The sequence below is a fragment of the Sarcophilus harrisii genome, chromosome 2 (genome assembly GCF_902635505.1).
Source record: "Sarcophilus harrisii chromosome 2, mSarHar1.11, whole genome shotgun sequence".
Lineage (NCBI taxonomy): Eukaryota > Metazoa > Chordata > Mammalia > Dasyuromorphia > Dasyuridae > Sarcophilus > Sarcophilus harrisii.
Window position 1 is genome coordinate 280,907,912 of NC_045427.1, and position 13,597 is coordinate 280,921,508.

At 33.5% G+C, this 13,597-nt stretch overlaps 1 protein-coding gene across 1 annotated transcript in view; it reads right to left on the reverse strand.

Annotated features, from left to right (window-relative positions):
• TRIP11 (thyroid hormone receptor interactor 11) overlaps nucleotides 1-13,597 on the reverse strand; it is a 91,308-nt gene that overhangs the window by 63,098 nt on the left and 14,613 nt on the right. Inside the window, exons 3-4 of the mRNA XM_012547137.3 lie at nucleotides 5,488-5,598; nucleotides 1,192-1,470 (exon numbers count right to left, since the gene is read on the reverse strand). Of these exons, the coding sequence (XP_012402591.1) occupies nucleotides 1,192-1,470; nucleotides 5,488-5,598 (390 nt within the window). The remainder of the gene's footprint in view (nucleotides 1-1,191; nucleotides 1,471-5,487; nucleotides 5,599-13,597) is intronic.

The following is a 13,597-nucleotide window of genomic DNA, read 5'->3' on the forward strand; positions in this document are numbered from 1 at the left end:
ACTGAGGAAACTATTCCTATAAAGATTAAAGTAAAGAAACTATAATTGTTACTCTTTCATTGATGAGTAAGTTGTGAAACTGAAATTGTAATGTGGCAGTTTCTTTAAAAAAAAAAAAGGAATTACCAAATGTAGGCAATGTTAATATCAGTCCTAACAGTAACAGATATTAAGTTAATTTTTTTATATTAAAGATCTCTTGCTCTATGATAGTACATTCTTTGGCTCTAAGAATGAATAACGACAAACTAATTTCATTCATAATCTTCTTAAGGCATAAAATCTCATTAATCTTTCTCACCATTTAGCATTTATAGTAACTTAAAAATCTTATATATTTCTCAAAACACAGAGAAGCAATTCCTATACTTCAGTATTCTAAGGAAATAAGTTGGACAAATATTGTCTTTTTATAAGGATTCTTTTTAAAGGTCACAAGAATCTTTGGTGTCTTTTTAAAGAAAGTACAAATTTATAGGGGTCTTAACCATAAATATATATCCTTATTTTAACATAACTGGGAAAGGTTTCTTCTTAATATGACTGGACTGCAATCTCAAAAATCAAATAAATGAAAAATATTTTCAACTTAGGCACTTTGGTTTCTACAATGGTAAAATTAATTCCAGATGAGAAACAATCCAATTTTTCTGAGTCTTAATACTTCAAAAACTAAATCCTGACTTTCATATTACATTCTGTTGACCCTCATAGGCAAATAGTTTCCTTGGGGAAAAATATGGTTGGTACTGATGATCTCTGCTCTGTTATTTTAGGTTCCACCCTAACACTGTACACTAATTCAATAATAGAGCATAAAATACTGACCAGTCTCAAATCCTACAAAAATCATCATATAATTATAGATTTTTATCTTACAAATAACTACTTATATTCCTTTTTCTTTTCTTGGAAGAGGTTCCAGACTTGTGATTTCACTGGTATGAAGAATGTGTAGCAAGAAAAATTTCTTCCATTACTAAAGATCTGCAATTGCTCTACAATTTAATAGTTTTAGAGTTGCCTAGGACACTGAGAGGTTAAACAGCTTTCCCAGAGTCACACAGGCAGTACTCATCAGAGGTAGAACTTTAACACAGGTCTTCCTGATTTCCAGGATGGCTTTCTATCCATTATTCCATGTTGTCTCTCACTATTTCAATTCCTACTGATAAAAAACATGTAATTAACCTGAGCAATATGTCTCCAATGGGCAACTTCAGATTCAAGTCTTGAAACTTCATTTGACAATCTGTTTATTTCTTGCTGTGACCAAATTATATCCCCAAAGTCCATGTCATCGCCATGAAAAGCTGAAACATGATGACTAATTCCAGGAACAAAGGAAGCTGATGTAGTTGTTGAAGGTAAATTGCCAACTTCCAAATTCGCTGATTGAGCAGCTGTCTGCAACTTCTGCAACTGATCCTGTAGTGCATTCTGCCTTGCTTTTAGATGGCTGACTTCCACCTACACATTTATAATATATATTTTAGTAAAGATATTGAGGAAAACAGCATGTACCACTTTATAATAGGTTAACTATAATACGATAATACAAAGACTTAGGTCAAAAGTTTGCACAGCATATTAAGGAACCCCCAGTCACCTGAAACCTCTTAAATTTTAGGATTTCCTTCATTGGGTTCCTAAAAGCAACCCAACATGGTGTTCTAGAATTTAATTAATAACATGTCAATTTAGTTTATATAATAAAACTGCAGCAATGATTGCCATAGTTATGGATTTTCTGTATAACAAGAAAAAACAGGGTCAGAAAGATGACAGATAAAATAAGTGTGTTTCTATATACGTAAAACAAAACAACACAATCCCATTTCATTAACTGAATTATTTTAAGTAGACATTGTTTTTAAGACCTAAATTACATGGATTAAGGTATCAAGTCTTCAGTACTATAAACAATTGTTTTTTCATTTAAATATGATTGTGTTGTACACATACAGTCTCTCTCTCTCTCTCTCTCTCTCAGAGAAACTGAGTGGATGCCCATCAATTGGAGAATAGCTGAATAAATTATGGTATATGAATATTATGGAATATTATTGTTCTGTAAGAAATGACCATCAGGATGATTTCAGAGAGGCCTGGAGAGACCTGATGCTAAGTGAAATGAGCAGAAACAGGAGATCATTATACAGAGCAACAAGAAGATTACACGATATTCAATTCTGATGGACATGGCTCTCTTCAACAAGGAGATGATTCAAACCATTTCCAACTGTTTAGTGTTGAAGAGAGCCATCTACACCCCAGACTGTAGGAACTTAATGTGGTTCACAACATAGCATTTTCACTCCTTTTGTTGTTACTTGATTGCACTTTATTTTGCTTCTTCCTTTTTTTTTTTTTACTGGTTTGCTTTGATTTTTCTTGTGCAGCACAATAATTGTGTAAATATGTATGCATACATTAAATTTAACATATATTTCTACCATGGTTAACATATATTGGATTACTTGCCATCTCTAGGGGAGGGCATAGGGAAAGGAAGGAAAATTGGAACACAAAGTTTTGCAAGAGCTAATGATGAAGAATTGTCCATGTATATGTTTTAAAAAATAGAATTGTAAATGCATGGAATTTTCTATATATATTTCAACAAACATTTACTATTTGTAGCAACTTCTAATGGAAATTTAATTACCAAATGTTAACTCACATGAATTACCTCACATTTCCCGAAAATTATATAATTTATATCTTTTGAGGGCAATACAAATCCCAAGTTAAAAGCAACAAAAAATTGGCTAAGAAAAATGAAATACAATGAAAGTATTCAAAGGTTATTTTCTCTCCTAATAAGACAATGGTATACAAACATGTACACAGTACACAGAAAAGGCCTTATAGAAGTCACTTAACAGAAACACAGTAAGCTATGCAACTACAAATGTAAAAGATTTCTTTTGTCACAAAGAAACATTTATATATCCAAGGAAGAGAAAAAATATCCTGAATAAATATCCTTTTGAAGAGTTCTGTATTTATCTTAATCTGGCACAATTTAATCATAGAATGTCACTAAATGAGCTAAAAAGGAAAATCAATAAATAAAGATTATCAACTACTCCCCTATCTCAGACCTCAATATCCCACTATTCCCACAGAAAACCTAACACTATGTAATAAACAAATTATCACTAAACATATTGCAAGCTAAACAGAAGATGGCTCAATTCTCTAAATATTTACTGACAACCTATAAAAGATTGACAAAATATAAGACATAAGAAAAAAGATGGTTTCTGCCCTAATCGAGTTGACAATCAATCATTTAATAGTTTGTAAGCTCTTGATTCAAACTAACAAATTTAGTCAGCTATTAAGAAGAAAAGACCATAACAATACAAAATTATTAGTTTCTCTAGAATGAAGCCAAACATTGTTGAAAGATAAAACTACAGGGGCAGCTAGTTGGTGTGAATAAGCACCAGCCCTGAAGTCAGGAGGACATGAGTTCAAATCCAACCTCAGATACTTAACACAGTAACCCTGGGCAAGTCACTTAACCCCAACTGCCTTAGCAAAAATAAAATTTAAAAAAAAAAAAAAAAAAAGATAAAACTACAAGTACAAAATAGAAGTCATCGTGTTTGCATCCTAAACTCCGTCTCTTCTAGGCTTTTCTATTAACTGCTGAAAGCATCCTCCCAGCCACCCAGGTTTGCAAACTTAAGTATCATCCTCAACTCCTTATTCTTATATCAAATCTCTTGCCCAATCAATCCTATCATTTCTACCTCTGCAATTATTTCTCACATGTTTCTCACATACATTCCTTTCCCTCCATTTTTCTAGCTACCATTCTAGCTTAGGCACTTATTGATTGTACATTTAACTTATATCAATTAGACTGTTTGTTGCCTTGGGGAGAGGAAAGGGAGGGAGAAAAAATTTGAAATGCAGAATCTTATAAAAATAAACGTTGAAAACTATTTTTAAATGTATTTGGAAAAATAAAACACTATTGAGGGGGGGGAAAAAAAAAAAACAGTTCAGGCCCTAAATTATCTCCTCACCTAGATAGCAATGTCCTTCTAAATAGTCTTTACATCAAGAACGTACCATCTCCAATCTATCCTCCAATCAGCAGAAAAGAGTGTTTTCTAAAGCATAGTTCCTATCTTATCATTCCTCTTATTCACTGAGTTCCAGTGGTTCCCAATTATTTCCAAGAACAAATGTGTAATCCTCTCTTTGGTGTTTATAGTCCTTCACTGCTAGTCCCCACCTCTATATTTCCAGTCTTCTTGTTCTGACTTCAAATAAGCCACTGGGATTTCTGCTGAACACAACACTCCATCTCCCATCTCTTAGACCTTTGTACTAACTGCCCCACATACCTGGAATGCTCTGCCCCTTCACTTCTACCTCTAAGCTTCCTCAACTCTAAAACTCAAATCCTGACTTCTGCAATACAAGCTTCCCAACTGCTGATATTTTACTCTTTCAAACTATTTTCATCTACTTTGTATATATTTTGTATGTACTTAATTATTTACACATTTTTTTCCTCCATTAGAGTTCCTGGAGGCAAGGGACTGTTTTTTTGCCTTTTGTATTCCTGGTGCTTAGAACTGTGCTTGGTATATATTAAACACTTAATAAATGTTTTCCTGGCTTTGAAAGAAAAATCTAAAATCTAATAATTCATTTTATTTTTCTGCTCTAATATTAGAAATTGTCAAATGGATCTGAGACACCCAAAAAACTTAAGAATTACAGAATTTTGTAAAATTGAAAACTGCTTTAGAGATTATCTAATAATTCCTAATTTGAAATATGACAAAACATTCAGCAACTTCTTCCTGCAAGTCATTGGTGGTAGCTTCCAGTAAGAAAATTCCCTCTACCAATACAGATGAGAACTTGTTCTGCAGTTTATTGTATTGTATAGTTTCCTAGGGCAATGACAGATCAAGAAACTTGTGCAATATCACATACCCAGTGTGTTAAGAGGTAAGACTTTTTATCTCTCTGTCTCTGAGGCTGGCTGTCCGTATAGTGTATCACACTGCCTGATTATTTAAGTTCTAAACAAACAAAAAATTTAAATAAAATACTTTTAGTGATGTTTGTTTTAGTATGATAAATTCCTCTTTAAAAAATAGATATAGAACTACCAATACTATGACTGGAAATGAATTAATAGCAACAAAGAAATTTAAAGCAACAAAGAAATTTAAAGCATTAGCATTTAAAAGTTTTTCTAGTCCATCTATCTCATTTTACAGATGAGGAAGCTGAGGCCCAGATAAAAGCAATTAACTTGCCCACAGTCAAGTAATTTAACATTCCATAAAATAGGTCTCGCTGAATTAGTAATCATCTAAATTTTATATACATCTTCTGTGTAATTAAACATGAAATGAAACTTGCATGAAATGAAAAAAATTTAATCTATTTTAGTATGTTTCAACAAAGTAAATAATTTCAATAATATAAGCTGAAATTTCCTATTACCTCTTTCTGTTGTAGTTGATTTCGGTAATCTGAAGATTGCTGTTTTATTTGAAGCTCTGCCGCTTCATGCTTCTCTTCTAGGTCAGTACAAAGTTTCTTAAGTCTCTCATTCTATAGGGAAAGAAAACAGTATATTAAAAAATGTTTAAGATGTAATAAATATTAAGTTACCATTCGGTATTAAATTAATTTTCAAGGTAGTTATTTTTCATATAAAAGACTCAAAGTCTAGTGAAATATTATTTACCATATCAAGGTTATAAAAACAAAAACAATATAACTGGCTGAAGCAAAATTAATTCTTTAAAGATTTATTAATATAGCAACAGTAGCTTGTCTTAACACTTCTAAATAGAAGTGTTAATAAATTATGTTAGATGAATGGAATATGTTTGACTATTATGTAAATATATAAAATTATTTTTAAAAGAGCAAAAAATATAAACATTAAGTTGTAGTAGTTCCAATATTAAATTCATTTTAAACTTAATGTAATTCTTTTTGATATAAAAGTGCATAGTCAGGGTAGTAAAATTAAAATTAAAACACTGCTGCAAAAGACAGATGTAGAAGTTATTGCCATCCTTCAGTTAGTTACTAAGAGTTTTGTGCTGTCAGCACACATACACACATTTTTAAAATGGAAAGTGGATGTTCCTGATAATAATAGGGAACTTAGATAGCTAACAAAGAAAGGTATGGAGTTAACAGGTGAGGGAGGAAAATGTTTTATCTCTTGTTGCTTAAGCATTTCTAAGTACCTAGTATCTGAAAGATACTGTCTATGTACTAAGCATAGAGAGACAAAAAATAAATAATCCCTGCTCTCAAGAAGTTTGCATTCTACTGGTTATGAGATGTTATGAGCCAGAACTTGATAACTCAAGGGAGATTTTAGAATCCTAGTGTTAACCCAATGGAATAGATACAATGCTTATTGGTTCACACATTAGAGCAAATACTTACAAAGTGATAAGTCAGTGCCTTATTTAGCATAGTACTTAGCAAATTCTCTAACTCACTAAAATATTTAAGTACTCATTGGAGTTCACAAGTATGGGAGATTCACAAAGTTAACTTTGTAACTTTATGAATTCACACCTCCCTTAATCCCTCCCTCAGAGGAGGAGTCAACCTTTAAGAGATCATATATAAGAAGCTGACAGAGGCTCAGTCAGAAGTTCAGTTTTAAAGATTGAGAGGGAAAGCACTCTGGGAGGAAGCCCACAAGCCCACTCTCGGAGGTGGAGTCAGATTCATTTCCAACTTTCACCTTGGTGCTGGCTGGAGATATTTGGAAGAAGAGAAGCCAAAGCTGGCAGAGGCAAAAGATTAGCGGCAAGAGTTCTTGGAATCAAGGAAGGAGAAAATAAACGTTTGGATTTTATCAACTGCTGTATTTCAAGTGATTATTACTCTGAACCAAAACTAAGGCTGCCTCCAGAAACCTCCCCAAAAAACCTGCTCCCAGAGAACCATTATATTTTAAAGAAGAGAACACCACAATGAGACATAGGAGATACTGGAACAAACTGCCCAGCATGGCATGGCATGACTGCAGCAAAAAAGTCACTATCCTCTATGAGCAAAATAGAATTTCAGTGATTATAAAAAAAAAAAAAAAACCAATAATATGAGATGCACAACTTTGGAGCATCTCCAGCAAATGAACTATTTGTACCTGACCTGTGGTAGGGTTGGCATACTATATCTTGATGCTAACATAGTGATGTCATTTTGGTTCTCTTCAAGCACTAAGCACAACAATCAACCTTCTACTGATAGAATAAAATATGTATACTGATATGTAAATAAAAGAGAATTCAAAATTGTTCACATCACATCTACACAAAATAGGAACTATCTATTAAGAAATTTAAGAATGGAGGCCCAGAAAATTTAAACTTTTAATTAGTTTGCAAAGTAAGTTTAAGAAAGAATCAAGAAATCATTCCCTCTTAACACTTATTTTGAATCACAAAATCAAAGACCTGGATGGACACTTAGAGCCCATCAAGTCCAATGCCCTCATTTCACAGAAGAGAAAAGTAGGATTTTAAGTGCTTTACCCAAGATATCAAGAGCTGGGCTAGCTTTCAAATCTCACAACTCCAAATCCAGCACTATTTCAACTCCACCATACTACAGAAAAAATTTCAATATTTAACTCCACTTGGATTTCAACAAACAAGAAACCTCTTGCTGGCCAAATTCACTGACTTTTTCACAGTCCTTATCCTTGTTTACCTTTCTGCACCTTGCAACATTACTAAATCACCTCCTTTCATCTGGATACTAACTTGTTCCTTGTATGCCAGGACACCACTCTCTCAAAAAGCTCCAATCTGTATAAATTATTTCTCTATCCCTTTCACGCGTTTGCTGTCATTTTTCTGCCTTTTACACATGCTTGGCCCCAAGGCATAGTTGTCCAGTCTTTCCTCTCTATAAGCTTTGGGTCCAATCTTTTTGAATTTTTAACTACCTGCCGAACAACATTATCTGATGGCCTGCTAGCACTTTAACTAAGAGATCCAAAACTGAACTCATTATCTTCCCTCAATAAACTTCTCCCCTTACATTCCATATTTCTGCTAAAAGAATCGGCATGCTCCCAATCATCTAGACTCCAAATCTAAAAATTATCCTTAACAGATTTCTACCTCTCCCACAATCAAGTTTTCAATTCCATTCATTATACCTCTTGTATCAACCCCTTCTTTCTCTTTCCATAGTTCAAGCCCACCTTGCAGCTCTCTATCACCTGGGCTATACAATAATTTACTGCTGCTTTTTCTGTTTGCAATCTATCTCTTTTCCAAACTATATTCCATGCTTATTCTACTTTGAGTTACATTTATTTGAATATAAATTATATTCAACACACAACCTATAAACTTCTTAAGAAGAGCTAGGACTATGTCCTTATTCATATGTATCTAAAATATGTCTTAACCATAGTTAAGAACTTAAAAAACATTTGATGTCTGAAAAAAAATTATTAATATAGTTTTTGTCCTATTCTTTTTTGCCTCACATCACTGTATTATCTCTTCAAATGGTTTTTAAGCAAAATTACCATAACTGAAACAATAGTGAGACAGATACTACAGGAAAACAAAACTTGGTCATAAAATCTAAAATACTTTGGTTTCTCTGTTTGAGTGTCATTAGATACTAGGTCTTTAGCTTTACCTGGTATGCGGAACTTCTGGAAATATAGTGCTGGTTTCATAAAAAAATTTATATTGAAGACTCAAAGGCTTCAAGTGAATCTCTTCCTTACTTTACAACATTAGGGATCCTTAATAGGAACAGGCATACTATGGGTATTCCGATTAATGCTGCCTAATCATGACACATAAAGCACACAATATGTTAGCTAATATTAAAGAATGACTTCTTAGGAATTGATTTATGATTGTGCATAACATATCAACAAAAGAGAGAAAAGCAGATCAATGAAAACTAAATAAAACCAAGAGCGTTTTTATGAAAAAGCTCAATAAAATAGATAAATCACTGGGAAAAAAAGAAGAAAATGAAATTAGTAGTATCAAAATATAAAGGATTAATACATCACAAAGATGAAATTTAAAAAATTATTAGGAGCTTTTGGCCCAAATGCCAATAAAACTGACAACCTAGTTGAAATGGATCAATATTTACAAAAATAGAAACTGTCCAGATTAACAGAAAAAGAAATAGAACATTTAAATAATCCTATCTTAAGGACTTGGTTCTTTTCAACAATGAGGTGATTCAAGACAATTCCAATACACTTATGATGGAAAGAGCCATCCAGATCCCAAGAGAAAACTATGGAGACTGAATATGGATCAAAGCATAGTATTTTCTGTTGTTGTTATTGCTGCTTGCATTTTTTTCCTCCTTTTTGATATGATTTTTCTTGCATAGCATGACAAATATGGAAATATGCTTATTAGAATTGTATATGTTTAACCTATGGTGGATTGCTTACTGTCTAAAGAAAAAAGTAGGGAGGGAAAAAAATTTGGAACACAAGGCTTCAGAACAGTACATGTTGAAAACATGTATTTGGAAAAATTAAAAGCTATTATTAAAATACTAATTTTTGAAAGTCTATCTTGGAATAAATTGAACAAATCATTCCCTAATGAATAATTGATGAAAAAAATTTAAATAAAATATCAGCAAAGAGACTATAGTAATCTATCACAAAGGTTATATATACTATGACCTGATTGGATATATAGCAGGAGTAAAACTACAAACTGACCATATCAATAATAAAAATTACAAAAATTATATCATTATGCCAAAAAACACAGATGCAAAAATAATCTGGCAAAAATACAACACCCATTCTGATTAAAAATTAAAAGCATAGGAATAAATGAAGCTTAAAATAATAAGTAGAATCTATCTAAAACTATCAGCAAACATCTGTAATGGGGATGTTAGAAGTTTTTCCAGTAAGATCGAGGGTCCTCAAACTATGGCCCACAGGCCAGATGCAGCAGCTGATTATGATTATCCCCCTCACCCAGGGCTATGAAGTTTCTTTATTTAAAGGCCCACAAAACAAAGGTTTTGTTTTTACTATAGTCCGGCCCTCCAACAGTCTGAGGGACAGTGAACTGGCCCCCTATTTAAAAAGTTTGAGGACCCCTGAATAAGATCAAGGATGAAGTAAGGATGTCCATATTGCTACTTTTAGTCAACATTGTACTAGAGATGCTAGCTCTAGTAAAAAGACAAGAAAAAGAAACTGGAATAAAAACAGGTGACAAGGAAACAAAATTATCTTTTTTGCAAATGATATAATGCTACACCCTAGAGAATCAATTAAAAAACTAGTAAAAACATTTAATAACTTTAGCAAAGTTGCATAATATAAAATAAATCCACATAAATCCACAGCCTTTCTGTATGTTACCAACAAAACCTAGCAGGAAGAAAGAGAAATTCTATTTAGAATAACTGCAAACAACATAAAATGCTTCGGAAACTATCTGCCAAGACACACAACACAGAAATTATATGAACACAATTACAAAACACTTTTCACACAAATAAAATCTAAACAATTAGAGAAATATTCATTGCTCATGGGTAGGCTGAGCAATTTAATAAAGATCACAATACCTAAATTCATTTATTTATTCAGTGACATACCAATCAAATTGCCAAAGAATTATTTTATACAACTAGAGAAAGTAATAAAATTTATCTGGAGAAACAAAGGTAAAAAATATCAGTAGAGGGAAAAAGGGGGTCGCAGAAGAAGGAAACCCAGCAATACCAGATCTCAAAATATCTTAGAAAATACTAATCATGTGAGGGAAAACTGGGACATTGATGCATTGTTGGTGGAGTTGTGAACGAATCCAACCATTTTGGAGAGTAGTTTGGAACTATGCTCAAAAAGTTATCAAACTGTGCATACCCTTTGATCCAGCAGTGTTACTACTGGGATTATATCCCAAAGAGATTATAAAGAAGGGAAAGGGACCTGTATGTGCACGAATGTTTGTGGCAGCCCTTTTTGTAGTGGCTAAAAACTGGAAACTGAATGGATGTCCATCAGTTGGAGAATGGCTGAATAAATTGTGGTATATGAATATTATGGAATATTACTGTTCTGTAAGAAATGACCAACAGGATAATTTCAGAAAGGCCTGGAGAGACTTACACGAACTGATGCTGAGTGAAATGAGCAGGACCAGGAGATCATTATATACTTCAACAACAATACTATATGATGACCAGTTCTGATGGACCAGGCCATCCTCAGCAACGAGATCAACCAAATCATTTCTAATGGAGCAGTAATGAACTGAACTAGCTATGCCCAGAAAAAGAACTCTGGGAGATGACTAAAAACCATTACATTGAATTCCCAATCCCTATATTTATGCACACCTGCATTTTTGATTTCCTTCACAAGCTAATTGTACAATATTTCAGAGTCTGATTCTTTTTGTACAGCAAAATAACGTTTTGGTCATGTATACTTATTGTGTATCTAATTTATATTTTAATATATTTAATCTACTGGTCATCCTGCCATCTAGGGGAGGGGGTGGGGGGGGTAAGAGGTGAAAAATTGGAACAAGAGGTTTGGCAATTGTTAATGTTGTAAAGTTACCCATGCATATATCCTGTAAATAAAAGGCTATTAAATAAAAAATAAATAAATAAATAAAAATAAATAAATAAATAAATAAAAGAAAATAGTAATCATTAAAAACATACTCCATAAAAGATAAAGTGGTTAATCAATAGAGTGGTGGACCAATGGACTATATTAGGCACACAATATTCAGAACCTCTAGGGGTAGAGCCAAGATGGCAGAATGAAGCCAGAAGTTGCTCGAGCTCTTCCAGTTTCCCTTGAAAATGACATGAAAGCAAACCTCTGAACAGAGTCTGATGGAATGAAACCACTCTCCAGCTCAATTCAGATTGAAAAATCTTCAAGGTCAGTCTCAGTGGGATGAAAAGGGTATTCAGTCCAGCTCATATGGAATCTGAGAAAACCTATGAAAAGATATGCAATGTTCTCTCTAAAATGTAATGTTCTCTGTTGAGGTTTTCTTGGGGTCTCTGGGAGCAGTCTTCATTTCAGTTCAGTAATCACCACACAAGTAGCCAGGGGTTAAAGTGCAAATCCTTTATTATCTCTTTCAAAGTCTTATCTCCTTCACTTGGGATTCGGCTAGTTTTGTGGAAGCCTTCCAGAGTCTTGGTTTCAGTGGAGAAGTGAAGGAGGAGAGCCTGCCACCAAGGTGGTGTGAGATGGGATGAATCAGTCTGAGACCAAGGGTTTGTGCTCCAGCCTTCAGCCTCCAGCCTTCTGTCTGCTTGTCTCTGAATCTCCCTGACTGAGGCTTCTAACTTACATGCTGTACACTCAGTACAAACCAATCATTATATATCACTAGGAAACCGTTATTGTGTTATAGGATTAAATCAAAGCTAAACTAATTTAACCATTGTCTCCTCAATTCCATTTAGTACCTTGTTTCAAGTTCTGGCCCATAACATCTCCTTGTAGGGTTAAATCAATCATTCTGCATCATGCTAAATTAGATAACTATTGTCTATCAATTCCACTGACTTAGTACCTTGTAAGAATCCTTTGTTTCAAGTTCAGAGTTCTGGCCCATAACAAAGATCTTACTCACAGCAAATCAGCAACTGAGATTTGGTTCTGGCTCAGTCAGAGCAGAGCAGATGAGTGGAGCAGCCTTCGGTCACAGTTCAAAAGGAAAATTCTGGGAAACCAGGCTGTTTCCTGGAAAGAACAGATAAAGCTACCTCCTGGAAAGAACAGATAAAACTACCTCCTGCAAACACAAGGGGCCCCTGAGCTCAAAACCAAGGCTGAGAGCTGCCCAAAAAGCTGCTGCCTTTTTACCCTTTACCCCAGGAGCAGAGATTAACCATATAAAACTTTTTTTTTAATTTAAAAAAGAAGAAATACAAAGAGAAAAGGAAAGAAAATGATCAACAAGCAGAAAAGAACTTTTTACCACAGCAAGCTACTACAGTGAGAGGGAAGACCAAAGGACCAACTCAGCAGAGAAAAAAATGTCCACAGAGGAAATCTCAAAGAGTGTTATGAATTGGTCTCAAGCCCAAAGAGGCTTCTTGGAAGGACTCATAAAAAATTTTAAAATGCAAATAAGAAAGGTAGAAGAAAAACTGAGAAAAGAAATGAGAGGTATACAAGAGAGAGTCAACAACTTGGAAGGAAGGCAATTCCTTAAAAAAATACATTTGGACAAATGCAAAAAAATCCACTGAAGAAAACGCCACCTTCAAAAGTAGAATTACCCAAATGGAAAAAGAGATACAAAAGCTAACTGAAGAAAATCACACATTAAAAACCAAAATAAGGCAAATGAATAACTTATTCTAATGACTCTTATCAGACATCAAGAATCAGTCACACAAACTAAAAAGAATGAAAAAATGAAAGAAAATATAAAATACCTCACTGGAAAAACTGTCAATCTGAAAAACAGATCCAGAAGAGACAATTTTAAAATTACTGGTCTACCTGAAGGCCAAGACCAAAAAAAGAAGTTAGATAGCATTTTTTAAAAGATGAAGGAAAATT